Consider the following 21,005-nt stretch of genomic DNA (forward strand, 5'->3'; position numbering starts at 1 on the left):
TGGCTGGGATTTTTCACTCATCTTCAGGTCAGATAGGTTTGGCAACAGGAGCATAACTTTAAAACGAGAAGTGCAAAGTTTTACATTGTCGTAAATGCATGATGCAATTATCCCCTCCACGTGCCAGTGATGAGGTGCGTTTTCCGACGTTCAATGTCGGGACCCTCATTTGAATACATGACCATGTAATTATCAAGCCCAATTAGAAACTGGAATTAGAAACTGCCCCCCACCCCCGAGTGTCGGACTACTATGGTGGAGAAAGCCATCATTGCTGTGGGTGGCTTCAATGCCACATTTTTTCCCGACATCGGCCTTTGCCGATATACGGGAAAATCTCGCCCAATGAATGCATCTCTGTCTTTGGTAACTAAGGCTATGAGTGCGAGAAAGACACTGTTACTATGCAAGTATCACTAATCTCTAGTAAACAGTTATTTTCCAATCTCCTGTTATAATTTAAAAGGCTGAAGAAAAAGAATCACAGTTTATCTTGGATGTCCATGGAGACAGTGTGCTTGAGACACAGCTGCAAGCAGAACGTGATGCTTTAGAGCGAAAGGAGAAGGAGGTAAATTCATCTTTTAAAAATAAATTTTTTAAAAATTGTACCAATATGACATTTTCCAATAATGACTTTCATTATTTGGAAACATCTCTTTGCTGAAACTGCTATCAGCACTTTTCTGGGATATTCTCTTAATTCACTGCTTTCTCGTGTTTATTACCTGCACATTTCAACAAGAGAAAATGTTCAGTAGCTGAGAATTATGGCTGTGGAATTTGTAGTTTTGACTTTATCAAAATTAATTACTCCTGCAGACTTCTTGAATATGTGATGCCTATCTTTGTAGGGGTGAGGGCATGCATAATTAACTTTTGACAAAAGCAAATTCCTGCAGAAGCTGAAAATCTGAAAGAAAAAATGCCAGAAATATTTAATTGATGGAACACATCTGAAATGATTAACTTTGCGTCTCCCTCCATGAATGCTGCCTGACTTGAGTATTTTGAGCAATTTGTTTTTTCTTGACTGTTGAAATTGCTAATTATGGTGCAGCACTTTTTTCATATGCATATTTCTATAATGCAAAAACAAATTCATATGATTTTCCTTGCATACTAGAAAATGTGATGTCGTGGAACTTGTTTGACATTTTTTCTTTAAAGTGAAATTTGGTCTCATTATTTTAACTTGAGCGACTTATTTGCTTCCTATAAAGGCGTCTTCATCGCTTTTTTATATTTTATTTCTCTTGCGGGTCGCTTTACTTGGTTGTTATGGAGTATAGGTTTGTGAGTGTAGGTTTGAGTTCTGCTCAACTCGGTGCTTGATCTGAGATGTATTGAAATGAGGCAGTAATATCTCCCAGTGGGGATGGGGAAAAGTCAGCATAGAAATACTCAGGTAATAATTGATGTTAACTACGTCAGTGTATGAGTAGCAAATTTGAGAACTTTACTATTTCATTCAGTATCTTCTCCACCCCCGTAAAGAAAATGTATGCTTGCCCTGCTTTTGTATGCTTTACTTTCATAGAATCATAGAAACCCAACAGTGCAGAAAGAGGCCATCTGGCCCATCAAGTCTGCACCGACCACAATCCCACCCAGGCCCTACCCCCATATCCCTACACATTTACCCACTAATCCCTCTAACCTACGCATTTCAGGACACTAAGAGCAATTTTAGCATGGCCAATCAACCTAATGCGCACATCTTTGGACTGTGGGGGGGAAACCGGAGCACCCGGAGGAAACCCACACAGACACGAGGAGAATGTGCAAACTCCACACAGACAGTGACCCAAGCCGGGAATCGAACCCAGGTCCCTGGAGCTGTGAAGCAGCAGTGCTAACCACTGTGCTACCACATACAAACCGTTGTATGTTGCAAGTGGAATGTTGGAGTTGCAGAGAGAACAATAGTGAGTCAAAATTCCTAATATGATGTGATTCAAAGTTCAGAGAAATGTCGTGATAATGATTTTGATCCAGTTTGCAAGGATCTGTTTTGGTGAACACTTGTTTTCTGAAAAATATGTGCCCATATGATGTGTCAATTATCGTAAGTAATGAGCAAATGTGGGTCATCCAATTTTTACTGTTTCTGTTTCATAATGAATTTTCATCGTTCTGGGTTTTTAAAAATAATATTCTTGGTTTTATTCCAACTATGAAATGTATTGTATCCTGTTGAATTAGATAGATCATTAGAAACATTGATACTTTCAGTTTTCTAAACCAATAATCCAGTACTTTTCCTATTTTAAACCTTGCTACTCTACAGTGCCCCAAAATGTATCCTTCTGTGATGTATTTGAATCTAAAAAATTGCTAATCTGCACAGTTGCATTAAAATGTATTTTCTAAAGTATGGCCATGATATTGGTTCCCCTAATTATGTTTTGTGACTTTGAAGTCTGTATACTTCAAGCCTGGAAAGGGCTTACCTTCTGTCAGCAGCAATGTCTTTCCTTGGACTATTCGCTACTTCAGGTGACAGTACAATTGAGACCATCCATATTGTGAAAGCTGGCATTGAGTCACCATCTAAAAATTAACCGCATAAGACAGAACTAGAGAATCAATGGAAACCTACCTTTCTACAGCCATTTATTTTATTCATTCATGGGACATAGGTGTCGCTGGCTGGCCAGCATTTATTGCCCATCCCTTGTTGCCTGAGGGCAGATGAGAGTCAACCACATTGCTGTGACTCTGGAGTCACATGTAGGCCAGACCAGATAAGGATGGCAGATTTCCTTCCCTAAAGGGCATAAGTGAACCAGGTGGGTTTTTCCAACAACCAACAATGGTTTCATGGTCCTTAATTCCAGATATTTTTTATTGAATTCAAATTCCACCATCTGCCATGACAGGATTTGAATCCGGGTCCTCAAAACATTCGCTGAGTTTCTGGATTAATAGTCTAGCGATAATACTACTAGGCTAGTGCCTCCCCATTTGCAATAGGATTCCATTATTTAATATAATCTATAATCTTGTTTTATGTATTTCTATGTCTACATTTCACTCATTTCACAAACTATTTGGCTTGGAAGCATGACACATATTTGAAGGTGGCGGGAAGAGATAAATAGAATGTAAGGAAGCTCATGTGGATTAAAAACATTGGCATAGATGTGTTAAGCCAAATTCATTGCTTATGTGCTGCAAATTCTTTGTGACCTGAAAAAGTAAACCAGAAAAATACAAATAGTTACTAAATAAGATCAGCATTACGAGAGATTATTTCTAAGTATTTTAAGAACTTGAGATGTATATTATGGTGAGGAGGCAGAGGCGTGCTGGTATTGGCTCTAGTAATCCAGAGACCCATGGTAATTGTCTGGGGACCTGGGTTTGAATCCCACCACGGCAGATGGTGAAATTTGAATTCAATAAAAATATGGAATTAAAAGTCTAACTGATGACCATAAAACCATTGATTGGTGTAAAAACTCATCTGGTTCATTAGTGTCCTTTAGGGAAGGAAATCTACCATCCTTACCTGATCTGGCCTACATGTGACCCCAGAACCACAGCAATGTAGTTGACTCTCAAATGGCCCTAGCGAGACACTCAGTTCAAGGCAATTAGGGATGGGCAACAAATGCTGGCCCAGCCAGCAACACCCACATCTCATGAAGTAATAAAAAATGATTATTTAGGGAAAAGGTAGTGTAATTAAATTAATTTTGAATTCCTTGCCTTTTGTATCAAATGCCTACATGGACTTGTCATACCTTGCCTCAGTTACTCTCTTCTGTCCTATTTGCTTGCTCACATCTTTTGCTCCTCTTACGTTGGATTTGTACTGTTCATTTTGCAACTCATCACTGTACCCCAACTCCCTACAGCACCTTCCTATATTTCTCTGCCTTGCCCTTCTTCCATGCTTTCCAAAGACTATGAAATGCACGTCAACCCTTTTTCAGTCTGGCCCCTTAACTCCTGTTTCCACCTATTTTCCTTCCCACTTCCTTCTTGGATCTATAAACAACTCTGTTAGGTGTAGCTGATTCGAGGAGTACTATACAAGTTGTGAATGTACTTGTTAAACTACATTTCTCTGTTATATTACAAAAAGTTGTCAGTTGATGGAATTTTAGCAGCTTGTACATATCATTTGTTTCTTAAATCCAATGCACTTCCAACAAAAATTGTACAGTATTGGTGAACCATTGAAGATCAATTTTATAACTTTGCTTGAATTTTGTTTGATTACAGATCACAAACCTGGAAGAACAGTTGGAGCAGTTTAGGGAAGAACTATTAAATAAGAATGAAGAAGTTCAGCAATTGCTTATGCAGTTAGAAATTCAGAGGAAAGAAGCTGCCACTCAGCTGCAAGAGATTCAGCAAGAAAACAAACGACTTGAGGCAAGTACTTAATTGCATGTACATTTACTCATCTAGTTCAAGGCTGTTTCTTGCGCTTTAATTAGTTGAAGGTCCAACCTGAATCTTAAACTTTAGAAATGCATTTAACTGCAAGATACTATTTGAACTTTGCATCTTTAAAAAAAAGTTTTTATTTCAATATTGCAAAATATCAACATTTTCAGGGTAATTTTATCAGTCCTACCTGAGAGCTTAGCCGGCCTGAATAACTGTAGTAGCCTCCTTCTGAGTTCAGGATCTGTGCAGTATATTATACTATGTCCACTTGGCCCCTCCATCCTTGCAAGCTAACAGTTCATATCCAACTTCCTTTTCCTTTCCAAAGTCTTTGAATGTCTTATTACCTCTCAGATTGGCGCCCAAATTTCAATGAACTCCCATGCTTGGAACCTACTGTTCCGTATTGACCGGGAATTACAATAAACAGAAAAGTAATGAGGTACCACACTTGTGGGTTTAAGTCAAACACACTTAGAAAATGTTTGTTCCAGGTCCAAGATGAAAGAACCTCATAAGACCGTGATTCCCTCTGCTTACATCATTACACGCCACGTGGCATTATACTAGCAGAGATGCAACCACTTAAAATATATAACACCCACCAATCAAGTTTCTGCCACAGCCACTATACCAAAACTGCCCTCACCAGAGTCACAAATAATATCCTACTTGACTGCGACAAGCCATAGTATCCCTCCACATCCTTCTCAACCTGTTTGCAGTTTTTATCACAGTTGTCCTCTCCCAACATGTCTCACTATTGTCCAGCTGAGTAGCACTGCACTCATCTGCTTTCACTCTTATCTATCTAACCAAAGCCAGTGAATCACCATTCCTTTACAGTTATCTCCAGTGCTACACAAAGCTCTATCTTTGCACCCTCCTATTTCTCATCTATATGATGGTGACATCATTCAAAATCACATTTCCACAGCTATACTGGTGATCCCTGCTCCACCACCTCATCATCATCACTCTTGACCTCTCCACTCTCTCTAACTTGTCTACTTATCCGACATCCGTACTGGTTGAACAGAAATTTCCTCAAGTCAAATATTAGAAAGATAGAAGCCTTTATCTTCAGTTACCATCATAAACTCAGCTTCCAGGCCACTGACCCCAACCCTTGCCCTGGCAATTGACTAATGATGAACCAGACTGTTTGCAATTTCAGTGCCATATTTGATCCCACTATAAATGTTCAGCCACATATCTGCATTGTCACTTAAGACTTCTTATTTCCACCTTTGTGATGTCACTCAACTCTGCCTCTGCTCAACTCATCTGTTGCAGAAACCCTCATCCATGCCTTTCTTGCCTGAAAACTTGATTATGCAATTACATTCCTAACCGGACTTGCACATTTTTGCCCTTTATAAACAAAGTCATCCAAACTCTGCTGCTTGTCCTAACTTGCACCAATTCCTATTCACCCATCAACGCTGTGCTCGCTGACCAACAATGGCCCCCATTTAAACAATACTTCGATTTTAGAATTCTCATTCACTGGCTTTGGTTAGATAGATAAGAGTGAAAGCAGATGAGTGCAGTGCTACTCAGCTGGACAACGGTGGAGACACATTGGGAGAGGACAACTGTGATTAAAAACTGCAAACAGGTTAAGAAGAATGTGGAGGGATAGTTTGGCTACTATGGCTTGTCGCAGTCAAGTAGGATATTATTTGTGATTTGGCAAGAGCGATTTTGGTACAGTGGCTGTGGCAGAAACTTGATTGGTGGGCGTTATGTATTTTAAGTAGTTGCATCTCTGCTAGTACAATGTCACATGACCTATAGTGATGTAAGCAGAGGGAACTGGGGTCTTATGAGGTTCTTCCATCTTGGACCTGGAACAAACATCACCTGGCATCTCCTTTCCTTTGGAAACTTCTCCAGCCATACAATTCTCAATGTGTACTCATCCAATTCTAGTCTCTTGGGCATCCCTGACTTTAATGTTCCACTATTAATGGTCCTGCTTTCAGCTATTTAAGCCCGAAGTTCTGGAACTCGTGTCTGTAAACACTCCTCTCTTTCTCACTTTTCCTCCTTTAAGACACACCAGCCTCTTTGATCAAGCTTTTGGCCAACTGCACGAGTATCTCCTTTGTGGTTCAGTATCATTTTGTTTTATGATGCCTCTATGAAGCATCTTGTAATGTTTTATTATCTTAAAGGTGCGACATAAAAATAAGCTATTCTACTTATTTTGAAAGGTGATGTTGAGTTCTTCTGTTTTAATATGCTTTAAGAAGCACTTGCGGAAGCCATTTTCTGAAGGTTACTTCAATGTTACCTTGGATAGTCAGAAACCTTTTCCCAGGGTGGAAGAGTCAATTTCAAGGGGGCATAGGTTTAAGGTGCGAGAGGCAAAGTTTAAAAGTATGAAGCAAGTTTTTTACACAGTGGTGCCTGGAACTCGCTGCTGGGGGAGGTAGTGGAAGCAGATACGAAAGTGACTTTTAAGGGGTGTCTTAATAAATACATGAATAGGATGGGAATAGAGGTATATGGTCCCCGGAAGGGTGGGGGGTTTTATTTCAGACGGGCAGTATGGCTGGTACAGGCTTGGAGAGTCGAAGAGCCTGTTCCTGTGCTGTAATTTTCTTTGTTCTTTATTACGAAGATATTGCTTGTTCTTCCAGCAATGTCTGACTTAAAATGTTTTAAGCATTAATATAAAATGAAGAAAGCAATATTGAAAGACTGCATTTTAATCTTCGAGAAAACTTGGGCGATTTTCCAACTTGTGCAACATGTGGTATCAAATTATACCACTTGTTAATGATATTTGTAACTAGCATTCCATTTAATCGGATTGTCAACATGAGAGGGGGTGAAAGAGGTGCACTCTACTCAAAATTGCAGTAGAAAAACTCAATGTTGTAAAACAAAACTGATCCTGCGGCATCTAAAAAGAGAAAAGGAAACGGGTTAAAATTTAAAGGCATAAACTTTTTTCTCAGTTATGTGGACTGCTAGTGTTTGATCCATTATCAGGTATTCAGTTGTGGTCAGGGAATGTTTACTCACCCCTCACGCTGTCATCTCATGGGTCCAGCCATCATCCTCTGCTACCACCATCTGCAGATTTGAGTACCAGCCTTCATGTTTATGTTGTTGGCCCCAAACTCTATCTTTCATGACCCTTTGGCTGCCCCTGTGCTATCAAAATATCATTTTAAATTATCCTTAACTTTGGGAAGACCAGAATTCTTGCCATTAGACACTGACAAAACTTTCAAACCCTTTCTGCAATGCTGTCCTGTACCTGGCCAGAATTGCAGGTCAAATTTTGTCTCGTTTTCAACTTCAGTAGAGCGCTCGGCCCCATTTTCCTCCGGTCACAAAGACGACTTCCACTCCTGTAGCATCGGTCATCTTCATCCTTACCTAAGCTAATTTACCACTATTACCTTAAAAAAAAATGCTGTTGTCGCATCCAGACTTGTCCTCTATTGCTTTTTTTCTCCTCCCTTTGAAGCTTCAATTCATTAAAAATACAGACATCTGCATTTTACCCTGAATCGCTGCCTGGCTGACCGAAGTTACATCCTTGTTAGAACCATAGAAAATTACAGCTCAGAAACAGGCCTTTTGGCCCTTCTTGTCTGTGCCGAACCATTTTTTGCCTAGTCCCACTGACCTGCACTTGGACCATATCCCTCCACACACCTCTCATCCATGAACCCGTCCAAGTTTTTCTTAAATGTTAAAAGTGACCCCTCATTTACCACTTTATCCGGCAGCTCATTCCACACTCCCACCACACTCTGCGTGAAGAAGCCCCCCCTAATATTCCCTTTAAACTTTTCTCCTTTCACCCTTAACCCATGCCCTCTGGTTTTGTTCTCCCCTAGCCTCAGCGGAAAAAGCCTGCTTGCCTTCACTCTATCTATACCCATCAAAATCTTATACACCTCTATCAAATCTCCCCTCCATCTTCTACGCTCCAGGGAATAAAGTCCCAACCTATTCAATCTCTCTCTGTAACTCAGCTTCTCAAGTCCCGGCAACATTCTTGTGAACCTTCTCTGCACTCTTTCAACCTTATTTACATCCTTCCTGTAACTAGGTGACCAAAACTGTACACAATACTCCAAATTCGGCCTCACCAATGCCTTATATAACCTTACCATAACTTTTATACTCGATACTCCGATTTATAAAGGCCAGTGTACCAAAGGCACTCTTTACGACCCTATCCACCTGTGACATCACTTTTAGGGAATTCTGTACCTGTATTCCCAGATCCCTCTGTTCAACTGCACTCTTCAGAGTCCTACCTTTTATCCTGTATGTTCTACTTTAGTTTGTCCTTCCAAAGTGCAATATCTCACACTTGTCTGCGTTAAATTCCATTTGCCATTTTTCAGGCCATTTTTCTAGTTGGTCCAAATCCCTCTGCAAGCTTTGAAAACTTCCTCACTGTCCACTACACCTCCAATCTTTGTATCATCAGCAAACTTGCTGATCCAATTTACCACATTATCATCCAGATCATTGATATAGATGACAAACAACAATGGACCCAACACCAATCCCTGTGGCACACCACTAGTCACAGGCCTCCACTCAGAGAAGCAATCCTCCGCAACCACTCTCTGGCTTCTTCCATTGAGCCAGTGTCTAATCCAATTTACTACCTCCCCATGTATACCGAGCGACTGAACCTTCCTAACTAACCTCCCATGAGGGACCTTGTCAAAGGCCTTGCTGAAATCCAGGAAGACAACATCCACCGCCTTCCCTTCATCCACTTTCCTGGTAACCTCCTCAAAAAACTCTAATAGATTGGTCAAACATGACCTACCACGCACAAAGCCATGTTGACTCTCCCTAATAAGTCCCTGTCTATCCAAATATTTGTAGATCCTATCCCTTATCACACCTTCCAATAACTTGCCCACCACCGACGTCAAACTTACTGGCTTATAATTTCCCGGATTTCTTTTGGAACCTTTTTTAAACAACGGAACAACATGAGCCACCCTCCAATCATCTGGCACCTCCCCCGTGAATACGGACATTTTAAATATGTCTGCCAGGGCCCCTGCAAGTTCAACACTAGCTTCCCTCAAGGTCTGTGGGAATACCCTGTCTGGTCCTGGGGATTTATCCACTCTGATTTGCCTCAAGACAGCGAGCACCTCCTCCCATTTGATCTGTAAAGGTTCCATGACCTCCCTACCTGTTTGCCCTATTTCCGTAGACTCCATGCCCGTTTCCTCAGTAAATACGGATGCAAAAAAACCTTTTAGTATCTCCCCCATCTCTTTTGGTTCCATACACAGTCTCCCACTCTGGTCTTCAAGAGGACCAATTTTATCCCTCACTATCCTTTTGCTCCTAAACATACCTATAGAAGCTCTTTGGATTTTCCTTCACTCTGTCTGCCAAAGCAACCTCATGCCTTTTAGCCCTCCTGATTTCCCTCTTGAGTAGCTTCTTGCACTTTTTATACTCCTCGAGCATCTGATCTGTTCCTTGCTGCCTTTACATTTCATACAACTCTCTCTTCCTCTTAATCAGTGTTACAATCTCCCTCGAGAACCAAGGTTCCTTATTCCTATTTACTTTGCCTTTAATCCTGACAGGAACATACAAACTCTGCACTCTCAAAATTTCTCCTTTGAAGGCCTCCCACTTTCCATTTACATCCTTACCAGAGAACAGCCTGTGCCAATCTGCACTTCCCAGATCCCTTCTCATTTCATCAAATTTGGCCTTTTTCCAGTTCAAAACTTCAATCCGAGGACCAGATCTATCCTTATCCATGATCAGGTTGAAACTAATGGCATTATGATCACTGGATCCAAAGTATTCCCTCACACTCACATCCATCACCTGCCCGAACTCATTTCCCAATAGGAGATCCAATATCGCATCCTCTCTAGTTGGCACCTCTATATACTGATGTAGAAAATTCTCCTGAACACATTTTACAAACTCTACCCCGTCTAAACCTTTAACAGTATGCGAGTCCCAATCTATATGTGGAAAATTAAAATCCCCTACTATCACAACTTTGTGTTTCTTGCAGTTGTCAGCTATCTCTCCGCTGATTTGCTCCTCCAATTCTCGCTGACTATTGGGTGGTCTATAATACAACCCCATTAACGTGGTCATACCTTTCCTGTTTCTCAGCTCCACCCATAGGGCCTCTGTAGACAAGCTCCCTAATCTATCCTGTCTGAGTACCGCTGTAACATTTTCCCTAACCAACAATGCCACCCCCCCACCTTTTATCCCTCTGCCTCTATCCCGCCTGAAACATTGGAACCCTGGAACATTGAGCTGCCAGTCCTGCCCCTCCTGTAGCCAAGTTTCACTAATGGCTATAATGTCATATTTCCATGTGTCTATCCACGCCTTCAGCTCATCTGCCTTCCCCACAATACTCCTGGCATTGAAATAGACACACCTCAAAAGATTATTTGCACCACACTCAACCCTTCCATTTGTGATTTTGCTTGAACTAACCTGTCTTTTTACCCCTGCTCCACTATCTGCTCTGGCATTCTGGTTCCCATCCCCCTGTTCCTCAACATCAACTTCAGAAATCAACATGTTTTTGTTTAAAACACTTGTGGCCATATCTCACCCTAACTTTGTAGCCTCCTCGATCCCAGACTATCCATTCTTATGACTAGCCTCTTGTACATAGTCACTTCTGTTTAATCACCCTCACCTCCCCCTCCTCATTATTTCCTGAGCCCCACTCTGAAATTCCAATACTAAACCTCTTTACTTCTCTCTCCTGCTTTATGATACTCCTTTTGAACCCACCTCCTAGGTTTTACATTAGCTTCCTAATTTCTTGTTTGACAGGGTTATTTTTCCTTATGCATCTTGAGTGCATTGGAAGATTTTTTGAGTTAAAGGTACTATATAAGCACAAGCTGTGGGTTGGTCAGATATGTATTCCCAAATATTTGCTGTTTCATCTTTCCAGGATTTGCTTGATTCTAATGGATCATCTGGTAATCATCACTCATCTGTTGGAAACTTGACTCAAACCCTCAAGGAAAGAGACGAAATAGAAAAACTCAATGAACAAATTATAAAGTTTCATGAGCAGTTTGAACTCACTCCTGACAAGGTCAGTAAAATCAAACAAAACATCTGTTTATGAGCTATTTCTACAATATATGTTAAACATGAACAGATATTTAAGGATCTTCATTTCCAAATGTTAGTGGTTCTTGTATTTCACCAGTGAACCAATAAATTCCTGGATTTTAAATTGAGACTGAACAAGGTAAGATTTCCCTAAAAAGAGATCTATAGAGAGAGCATCTGATGTGGGCAGCATGGTGGCACAGTGGTTAGCACTGCTGCCTCACAGCGCCAGGACCCGGGTTTGATTCCCAGCTTGTGTCACTGTCTGTGTGGAATTTGCATGTTCTCCCCGTGTCTGCGTGGGTTTTCTCCAGGTGCTCCGGTTTCCTCCCACAGTCTGAAAGACAGGCTAGTTAGGTACATTGACCTGAGCAGGCACTGGACTATGGCAACTAGGGGGATTTCACAGTAACTTCATTGTAGTGTTAATGTAAGCCTTACTTGTGACTATTAAATAAACTTTACTTTTACTTTTATATGGTCTGTAGCAATTTCAGTTGTCTCCTATCTTAAAAAAAGCTAAAAGTCATAGAATCAACAGTGCAGAAGGAGGCCAGTTGGCCCATCAAGCCTGCACCAACAACAATTCCACCCAGGCTCTATCCCGTAACATCACACATTTACCCTGATAATCCCTTTGACACTAAGGGGCAATTTAGTATGGCCAATCAACCTAACCCCCACATCTTTGGACTGTGGGAGGAAACTTGAGCACTCAGAGAAAACCCACGCAGACACGAGGAGAATGGGCAAACTCCACACATACTGTCACCTGAGGCCGGAATCGAACCCTGGAGCTGTGAGGCAGCATTGCTAACCACTGCGCCACCATGCCACCCTAAGTGATAAATACAGTTGACCCAAATGAAATACATTTCAGAAAACGTCATCAATACATATCCAAACACAGCGCTTTTAGGGAAGAAATTCTGTGTGTGAAGGCATAACTGCCAATGTCCGGGTTAAGGGAATGAGGTTGCACAAAAGACCAGATTCAGAGGAAAATAGTGTCATTGGATAGCTATAGGGTTCTAGGACGTTAGAGGGATAAGCAAGGGAAAGATAGTGAAGTTGAGAATGCTAAATTGGCCCTCTTGCAGATGGAAAGCCAGTGTTTTTGTTCATTCACAGAATGTGCACATTGCAGGTAAACTTTGAATTATTGCCCATCCGAATTGTCCTTGTTTCCGGTCAATGGTGATGGAGGGGTTTGACATGACGGGTTTGAATGTTATGGGTCACTTGTCAGCCAAGCTTGAATGTTGTGCAGGTATTTCTGCATGCGGGCATGGACTGTTTCATTATTTGAGGAGTCGTGACTAGACCTGAACACTATATAGCCATTGCCAAATATTGCTGCTTCTGGTTTTATGACAGAGGGTAGGTCATAGTGGCAGCTGACGATGGTTTGTCCTGAGGAGCTCCTTCAGCTACGTCCTGAGGAAGAGATGAATGGCCACAATATCCACAAATATCTTTCATTGCGCAAAGCAGGTATACACCCAATGGACAGTCCATCCCTAATTTCTATTGACTTCAGTTTTGCCAATGTAATCAAGCCATATGCTGCCTTGATGTCAAGAATTGTCACTCCCACCTGACCTCTCCAATGTTGTCCATGTCTGAACCAAGGTTGTAATGAAGTCTGAAGCCAAGTGGACCTGTTGGAACCCAAACTGAGCATGGTGAACAGGTTATGCATTGTAAACAAAACCTTCCATTGATACCTCCCATCCCTTTAATGACCGAGAGTAGATTGCTGGGACAGTAATTGACTGCACTTGTTTAGTCTTTTTGTGAATAGGACATAATTGGGCATTTTTCCACTTTGTTAGGTGGTTGTTAATGTTGTATATCCTGGAACAGCTTGGCTGTAGGCGCAGCTAGCTCTGGAGCAGCAAGATGCTCCAGAGCCTTTGCCAGAGAGCTAGTGCATTGGCAATGTAATTCCACAGAAGGGGAGCAGAACATGTCTGAGAAATTATAGAAGTCAGCTTAATGTCAGAGATGGGGAAAAAACAATGGAAACCTTGCTAAAAGAGAATAGAAGAACACCTGGATATGAGAAATATTATGAAGAATCAGCATGGATTTCAAATGGGAAAATCTTACCTGATCAATCTTTTTGAAATTTTTGAGGAGGTAACAAAAAGAATAGATGGTGATGATGCAGTAGATGTGTTTGTTCTGAGTTTCCAAAAGACCCCTAATACAATATCCCATCATAAATATCTGAAAACATCAAAGTTTGTGGCGGCAGAGGTAAAATGGCAGAATGGATTGCTAGCTGGCTTCAAGACAGAAAGAAGAAATTGGGAGTAGAAGATAGTTATTTGGAGTGGCAAAAGTTGGAAAATGAAGAGAAAAGTAGTGCCAAATGGACGGACACGCAGCATAAAATTCAAGCCTGACAACCAGTGCCTCCAGCCTGAGTCTGACAGCCAATCAACGGACAGCCAATATGTCATGCAAACCGGTTGTAATGGACTTTTCCATGGGTCAGTGTTCGGACCCTTGCTCTTCCTGATATATAATTATGACCTAGACCCTCAGTGTACAGGGTACAATTTCAAAATTTATGGACGAGACAAAGCATTGTGAACTGAGGAGGATGGTGTAGAACTTCAAAAGACAAGATGGAGGAATGGGCTGACAAGTGGCAGATGAAATTCCATGAAGAAAATTGTGATACATTTTGGTGGGAAGAACATGGATAAGCAATATAAGAAGTACAATTCTGAAGGGAGTGAGGGAGCACAGAATGTACGTGTGCATAAGTCCTTGAAGGTGGCAGGACAGGTTTTGAGAGTGGTTAATAAAGCAAACATTATATTCGGCTCTATTATTAAGGATATAATAGCCTCAGCTGGAGTATTGTGTCCAGTTTTGAACACTGCATTTTAGGAAAGATGTGAAGGCATTTGAGAGAATTCAGAAAAGATTCGCAAGAATGGTTGCAGGGATGAGAAATTTCAGTTCTGAGTGGTCTGGCAGGCTTAAAAGTAGATAGACCTCCAGGGATGAATCAAATGTATCCCAGGCTATTGAATGAGGCAAGGAAGGAAATAACAGGGACGGTAGCAATTTTCAATTCCTTTTTAAGTTTATTTATTAGTGTCACAAGTAGGCTTACACTAACACTGCAATGAAGTTACTGTGAAAATCCCCTAGTCGCCATACTCTGGCACCTGGTTCGGGTACAGTGAGGGAGAATTTAGCATGGCCAATGCACCTAACCAGCACGTCTTTTGGACTGTGGGAAGAAACCGGAGCACCCGGAGGAAATCCACGCAGACATGGGACGAACGTGCAGACTCCGCACAGACAGTGACCCAAGCTGGGAATTGAGCCTGGGTCCCTAGCACTCGGAGGCAGCTGTGCTCACCACTATGCCACCGTGCCGTCCGCCACAGCTACAGTAGAGGAGCCGGTGGACTGGAGGACAACCAATATGGTACCATTATACAAGAAGGGAGGCAGGGATAAACCAGGAAACTATAGACCAGTCAGTCTAACCTCAATGGTGGGGAAACTATTGGAAGCAATTCTGAGGGACAGCATTAATCTGCATTTGGGGAGGCAGGGATGAATCAAACATGGTTTTGTTAAGAGGAGGTCATGTCTGGCCAACTTGATTGAATTTTTCACAGAGGTGACCAAGTGTATAGATGAGGACAATGCATTTGAAGTTGTCTGCTTCAACTTCAGCAAGGCTTTTGGTAAGGTCCCACATGAGAGACAGCTAACGAAGTAGAGCCCATCAGATCCACAGAAATTTGGAAAATTGGATCCAGAATTGACTGAGTGGCAGGGAGCAGAGGGTGATGGTTGAGGAATGTTTTCCAGAGTGGAAGACTGTACAGTAGGGTCCTGCAGGAATCAGTGTTAGAGCCCTTACTGTTTGTGATTTGGATAATTGATTTGGACTTGAATGTAGGAGGACTGATCGCTAAGTTGATAGATGATATGAAAATTGGTGGGGTAGTAAATAGTGAGGAGAATAGCCTTAGATTACAGGAGAAAATAGGTGGGCTGGTCAGATGGGCTGATCAGTAGCAGATGGATTTCAATCTGGATAGGTGTGAGGTGTTGCACTTGGGTAGGACAAACAAGGCAAGGGAATATGTGATGAATGGCAGAATCCTAGGATGCACTGAGGATCAGAGAGACCTTGGTGTGCATGTACACTGGTCCCTTAAGGTAGCAGAAAAAGTGAATAAAGTGATTACGAAGGCATATGGTATACTTGCCTTTATTAGCCAAAGCATAGAGTTTAAGAGCGGCGAGGTTGTGCTGCAACTGTATAAAACATTATTTCAGCTACAGCTAGTGTGTTGTGTGCAGTTCTGGAATCTACATTACAGGAGGGATCTGATAGCACTGGAAAGGGTGCAGAGGATTCTATGATTTATGATAGGAGATTTACCAGAATGTTGCCTGTGCTGGAGAGTTTTAGTTATGAAGAGAGATTGGATAGAGATGGACTAGAGTTGTTTTCCTTGGAGCAGTGGAGACTGAGGGAGTCATGATTGAGATGTGTAAAATTGAAGGACATAGGTAGAGTAGACAGGAAGAAACTCTTTCCCATGGTGGAGAGGTCAATGACCAGGAGGCATGGATTTCAGGTAAGGGGCAGGACGTTCAGAGGGGATGTAAGGAAAAACCTTTTCACCTGAGACTGGAACTTGCTGCCTGAAAGGGTAGTGGAGGCAGAGACCCTCAACTTTTTAGAAGTATTTAGATGTACACTTGCTATGGGCTAAGTGCTGGAAAATGGGATTAGAATGGTTAGGGTGGTTGTTTCTGACTGGCGCAGATGCGATGGGCCGAAGGGTCTTCTCTATGTTGTAGATCTCTGTGACCCTATGACTTTATGATTCAATGGGCAAGGGAAGAGGAAGTGAGGGTAGAACTAATATGCTTATGTCCATTGCAACAAGCAAAATGCGCATGTGAATTGACAGAGGAAATTTAGTTTGCATAGAGATGGCAGAGATTGGGAGATTCAAAGCTTGTTAGGAATGAAGAAAGTTTGTGTCGTAGGAAAGAATAATCCCTGTTGGAAACATTACATTTGTATAATCCTAGATATTCTATATAATTACTCGATGTTCTTTGTTTTCTATGTTTTAGGTCACTGGGAAAAATGAAGAACAAATCAAGGATCTGGAAGCCCAAGTAGAATGTCTAAAATGTGATCAAGAACGCCTCAAAAAATATAATGAGGAAGAGGTTGAACAGTTGAATGAAGTAATAGAAAAGTTGCAGCACGAACTGACGAAAGTAATACCATTGGAACTAGTTTCTTCTGAAGATGCAGAGAATTTGAAACTTCAGCTTGATAAGATGATGGTAGAGAAAGAGCTGTTGCAGCAACAAATGGATAAGCAAAATGAAGAATTAATGCTTTCAAAGCAGAAACTAGAAGAACAGAACAGAATATTGCAAATTCGGGGATTAGAAATGATAAAAACCCAAGTAGAGAAAAAGGATGTTTTTTCAGAAGACCCCATCAGTAGTGTGGAAGTCAGAATGCAGGAGCTACAGGCAGCTATTGAAAAAAAAGACAAAGAGTTAGATTCATGTTACCTACAAATACAAAGCCTAAAGGAACAGGCCCAAACTGAAATTGAAATGCATGAAAACCAAATTTTAATTTTGGAAGAGGCTCTCAGGGAGAAAGTAGCAACAGTTCTAGTGAGCCAAGCACAGTTAAAGGCAGTGCAGCAGCAAATAAGGATATGTGTGGAGCAACAGAGGAGTCAAATTAAAGAAAGAGAAACTGTTTCTGATAAAAAGGTAAAAACATCCCTGGAACACCCACAGGAAGGAGAAGAAACGCAAATATGCCCAGTAGGAACAAAATATACCGATCCAATTATTCTACAAAGACAAGAAATGATAACTGTTGAACACCAAACAAAAGAATTAACCATGTTAAGAGAGCAGCTATCTGAGGCGCAACAGCAATCAATTAATCTCCAAAAAGAAGTTGAATTTGAAAGGAAAGTATTTTCAACTACTCAAAAAGAAGCAGCAGAAAAAGAGTTGAATCGCATGTGGGAAAGGACAAAAGAATCAATAGGAGAACAAGACAGTGAGAGGTGGATTTCAACATCTTTAATTGTAAGTATAATCTAGTTGTTAATTATAACCAAATGGTGCTGCTTTAACAACATTTAAAAACCAAATAATCAAACACCAGTTTACTGTAAGTTATAGAATAGTTTTCCATGGCTAGATCAATCCCAACAAATTTATAGGCTACATTTGACTAATGTTAAGATTTGTTTCATAGTTAATTTTTTGGGACAGATACTTTTTGAAATCCAACAGTTTATTGTTGTGTTCATATAACAGTTCTGAAAACTCTGTTCATAATCTGGCATTGCAGGCTGGTGAGAAGAAAGTTTCACACCAAGAAACTCCTGTTCAACAAGGATCCACCTCCATAACTGACCTAGTTTCTGAACTAGAACAGGTCAAAGCTGAAGCTGCAGTGACGAAAGAACAATTAAATAATTACAGAGGTCAGACTGAGAAACTCCAAGAGGACTTACAGGTACAGACTGGACACTTGTGTTTCTGTATTGGGAAACTGTTACTACATAAGCAAACTGAGGTTACATGTAGTTTACCTACTAACAGGGATAACTGCTTCCTCTTGCCCTTATGTTCCTTCTCTCGCTCACTCTCTTCATCTCAGTCTTGTCGTCTTCCCCTCCTTCGTTATCTGTCTTGCTATTCTTCAACCCTCCTTTATCTGCTTTGTTTTCCGTTACCCCCTCCCTTATCTCTGTGTCTCCTCCATATTGCCATGCACAGTGTAATCCATTGTAAGTAGTGATTATCTTGAATAAGTGTAATAGCTTACAGTTGATTTTAAGGATGCAATATTTTTGAGGAAAAGGATTATCAAACTAGTTTAATGGTGAGAAAAAAATCATTGATAGCTGGTAAAATTATTTCCAAAACCTTGTAAAAGATGAGTGCTCATAAATAGATTGAGTTTCTTCAGTGCACCTATTTTAGCCACTAAGATGACAAATATATTTTTAAAAAACCTTTGTACTTGTACATATGAGATATTCACAAATCCTCACCAATAATGATGCATTGGCACAAATCAGATAATGTACCCTTAAAGTTAGTCAGCTACCAAGATTACTTGGGAAATCTATTAACAGTGCAAACCAAAAATGTTTGTTAAAAATCTTAATTGTTCTTTTTATAGGCAAAAGCACTAATCATAATAAATCTTCAGAAAAAACTCGAAACTGCAAAGGAAGCCTTGTTCAAAGAGAAAGATCTGCATTTGGAACAAGATGCCCAAACTCCTCAGAAATGCAGTACCACAGAACCAAAACATACTTTGACCAAAGAAAGACCAATAAAAATCCTGATCGACTCAGCAGTCCAAACCGAAATATTGATTTCTGATGATGTTACGGCTCCACTGACCACTTGTAAAAATGTAGAAGAGCAGACTAATTTCCAACTTTCACATGTTAATTCTTCAGAGGAAGTTACAAAAATAAGAAGTCAATGTTCTGAAAAACTTGATCAACTACAAGAGCTCCATGGTGTTGAAATGGCCAGACTGGAAGCAAAATATTCTGCTGAAACAGAAGCCTTGATAAGGGACCACACAACACAAATGAATACACTGAGGGAAGAATATGATGCTGTCAAAGCAATGATTAATAGCTCAAGACTGGTTAGTACTCATTAAAATTTCAATAATGAAGGTATACATATCAAATTTTGCCCAAGAATCTTGTTTAAGAATTTAATCATTTTTTGTAGTAACAGGTTAAAATATTTAACAAGGATTATCTGTTCCGGCATGCTAAGATTTACACACTCAGACCGTTATATCATCCAATTCAGACTCCGATTTTTATCACTGCACCATTGACGTTAAGCTTTCAGCTGCATAGACCCTTGCTCTTGAATTCTATACTTGAATCTCTCCACATCATTATTCCTCTGTCTTCAATTAGGGCACTTCTTAAAACCCTACCTCTTTGGCCAAGATCTTGGTCGCCAGTCCTAACATTACATAGGTGGCTTAATGCCAAATATTTTGATAATGCTCCTGTGATGCACCTGGGTCCATTTTACAACATTAAAGGTGCTATGTGGATACATGTTGTTGTGCATAAAATAAGGACATGTAAAACTATTCAATCTCATTCTTATAATAATATAGACATGATGCCACATAACGAAGAGACAAAAGTGGCACATGACCTCTGTGTTTTAGCAATCTTGCAAAATTAATTTGACTTTGTGGGAAAATTATAAATAAAAGCTGTTATCGTGCAGCATCAAAACATACATTTGATATAATAGTGACAATGTGGCATCGAATGTAGATAGTGTTTCTCCACCCCCCCCCCCCCCTCCTGTTTCTGCTTTGCTTTTTTTCTTAGCGACGAGTGTTGCCTTGATTTCCTTTGTCACACTCTTTTCAAAGTGGAGTAGGGGTCAGAGAAACTATCCATGACAGATGGTCCAATTTTCATCTTTGAGAAGGCCAGGCAAGTACCATGGTCATGCCTTCAACAACTATTAAAAAACAATTGATGTGGTAGTCTCTTTCAGGTCACCAAAGTATTAATATATGAAATCTGCATTGAAGGGGCAAACTATAATGAGCTCTGCTTGAATATGACAAAATTTGGTCCTGGCTTGAGGAGGGCGAAATAGAGGCAGGCAATGAAGGTTGGCGCTAGTTTCAGTGGTCCAATAAAATCTATAGAGAAGGGCTTGCATTTTTAAAAATGTTACATTTCTTTTAAAAAATGCAAAAAGAGAAGACTTGTATTCATACCTTGCACAGCAGGAATCCTATACAGGGCAACTTCAGATGACTTAACTAGCTCTTAAAATATCCTGATATCACAAATAGTAGAATGTAGTGGTGAATTTATTTTCTTGAAATTATTAACATGTTAATAATTCAAGATTTAGTGTTGGTGCCTTTACTGCTTTTACGATGTTCACCCCTTTGTATTTTCAAACGCTTCAATCTATTGTTTTTGTCTTTCTACCATCAGTTTAGACTTTTAAGTTCGCTTTAGTTTCCTTTAATTTGTCAAGTTTCTTTTTTTTGCAGCAGCAGCCTATTGATTTCTATATAGATTTTATTTTTTATAAATATTTGATTGCCACTATCACATTCTACTAATTTTTTTATTACATTTTTTTCTACACTCAGACTCATCTTGATAGACCAGAAGCATCTATCGCATTACAACTCAGTGATAGAGATGTCAGTGGTAAGAACTTTTACATATTTGCACCTATTTTTTGATTACTTTTTTAAATTTTAAACTTTTTGAAACAATGTTGCTGAGAAAAAATAAATATTAGTTTTGAAAATATAAGAGTTGCTACTTATACTAATACAAGCTTAACAAAAGGAAGCATTTTTTTTCTTCTCAGATGCAATAGTGAGAGTTGCCTGAGAA

General features: G+C 40.3%; 1 protein-coding gene across 5 annotated transcripts in view; it reads left to right on the top strand.

Moving 5' to 3' along the window:
- The window catches only part of akap9 (A kinase (PRKA) anchor protein 9), a 200,873-nt gene that overhangs the window by 138,123 nt on the left and 41,745 nt on the right, over positions 1-21,005 (top strand). For all 5 annotated transcript variants that reach the window (XM_078235519.1, XM_078235549.1, XM_078235528.1 and 2 more), the window contains 7 exons: positions 467-571; positions 4,234-4,386; positions 11,363-11,509; positions 16,663-17,655; positions 17,924-18,091; positions 18,764-19,246; positions 20,753-20,813. In XM_078235519.1, the coding sequence (XP_078091645.1) occupies positions 467-571; positions 4,234-4,386; positions 11,363-11,509; positions 16,663-17,655; positions 17,924-18,091; positions 18,764-19,246; positions 20,753-20,813 (2,110 nt within the window). The remainder of the gene's footprint in view (positions 1-466; positions 572-4,233; positions 4,387-11,362; positions 11,510-16,662; positions 17,656-17,923; positions 18,092-18,763; positions 19,247-20,752; positions 20,814-21,005) is intronic.

The sequence above is a fragment of the Mustelus asterias genome, chromosome 2, assembly GCF_964213995.1.
Source record: "Mustelus asterias chromosome 2, sMusAst1.hap1.1, whole genome shotgun sequence".
Lineage (NCBI taxonomy): Eukaryota > Metazoa > Chordata > Chondrichthyes > Carcharhiniformes > Triakidae > Mustelus > Mustelus asterias.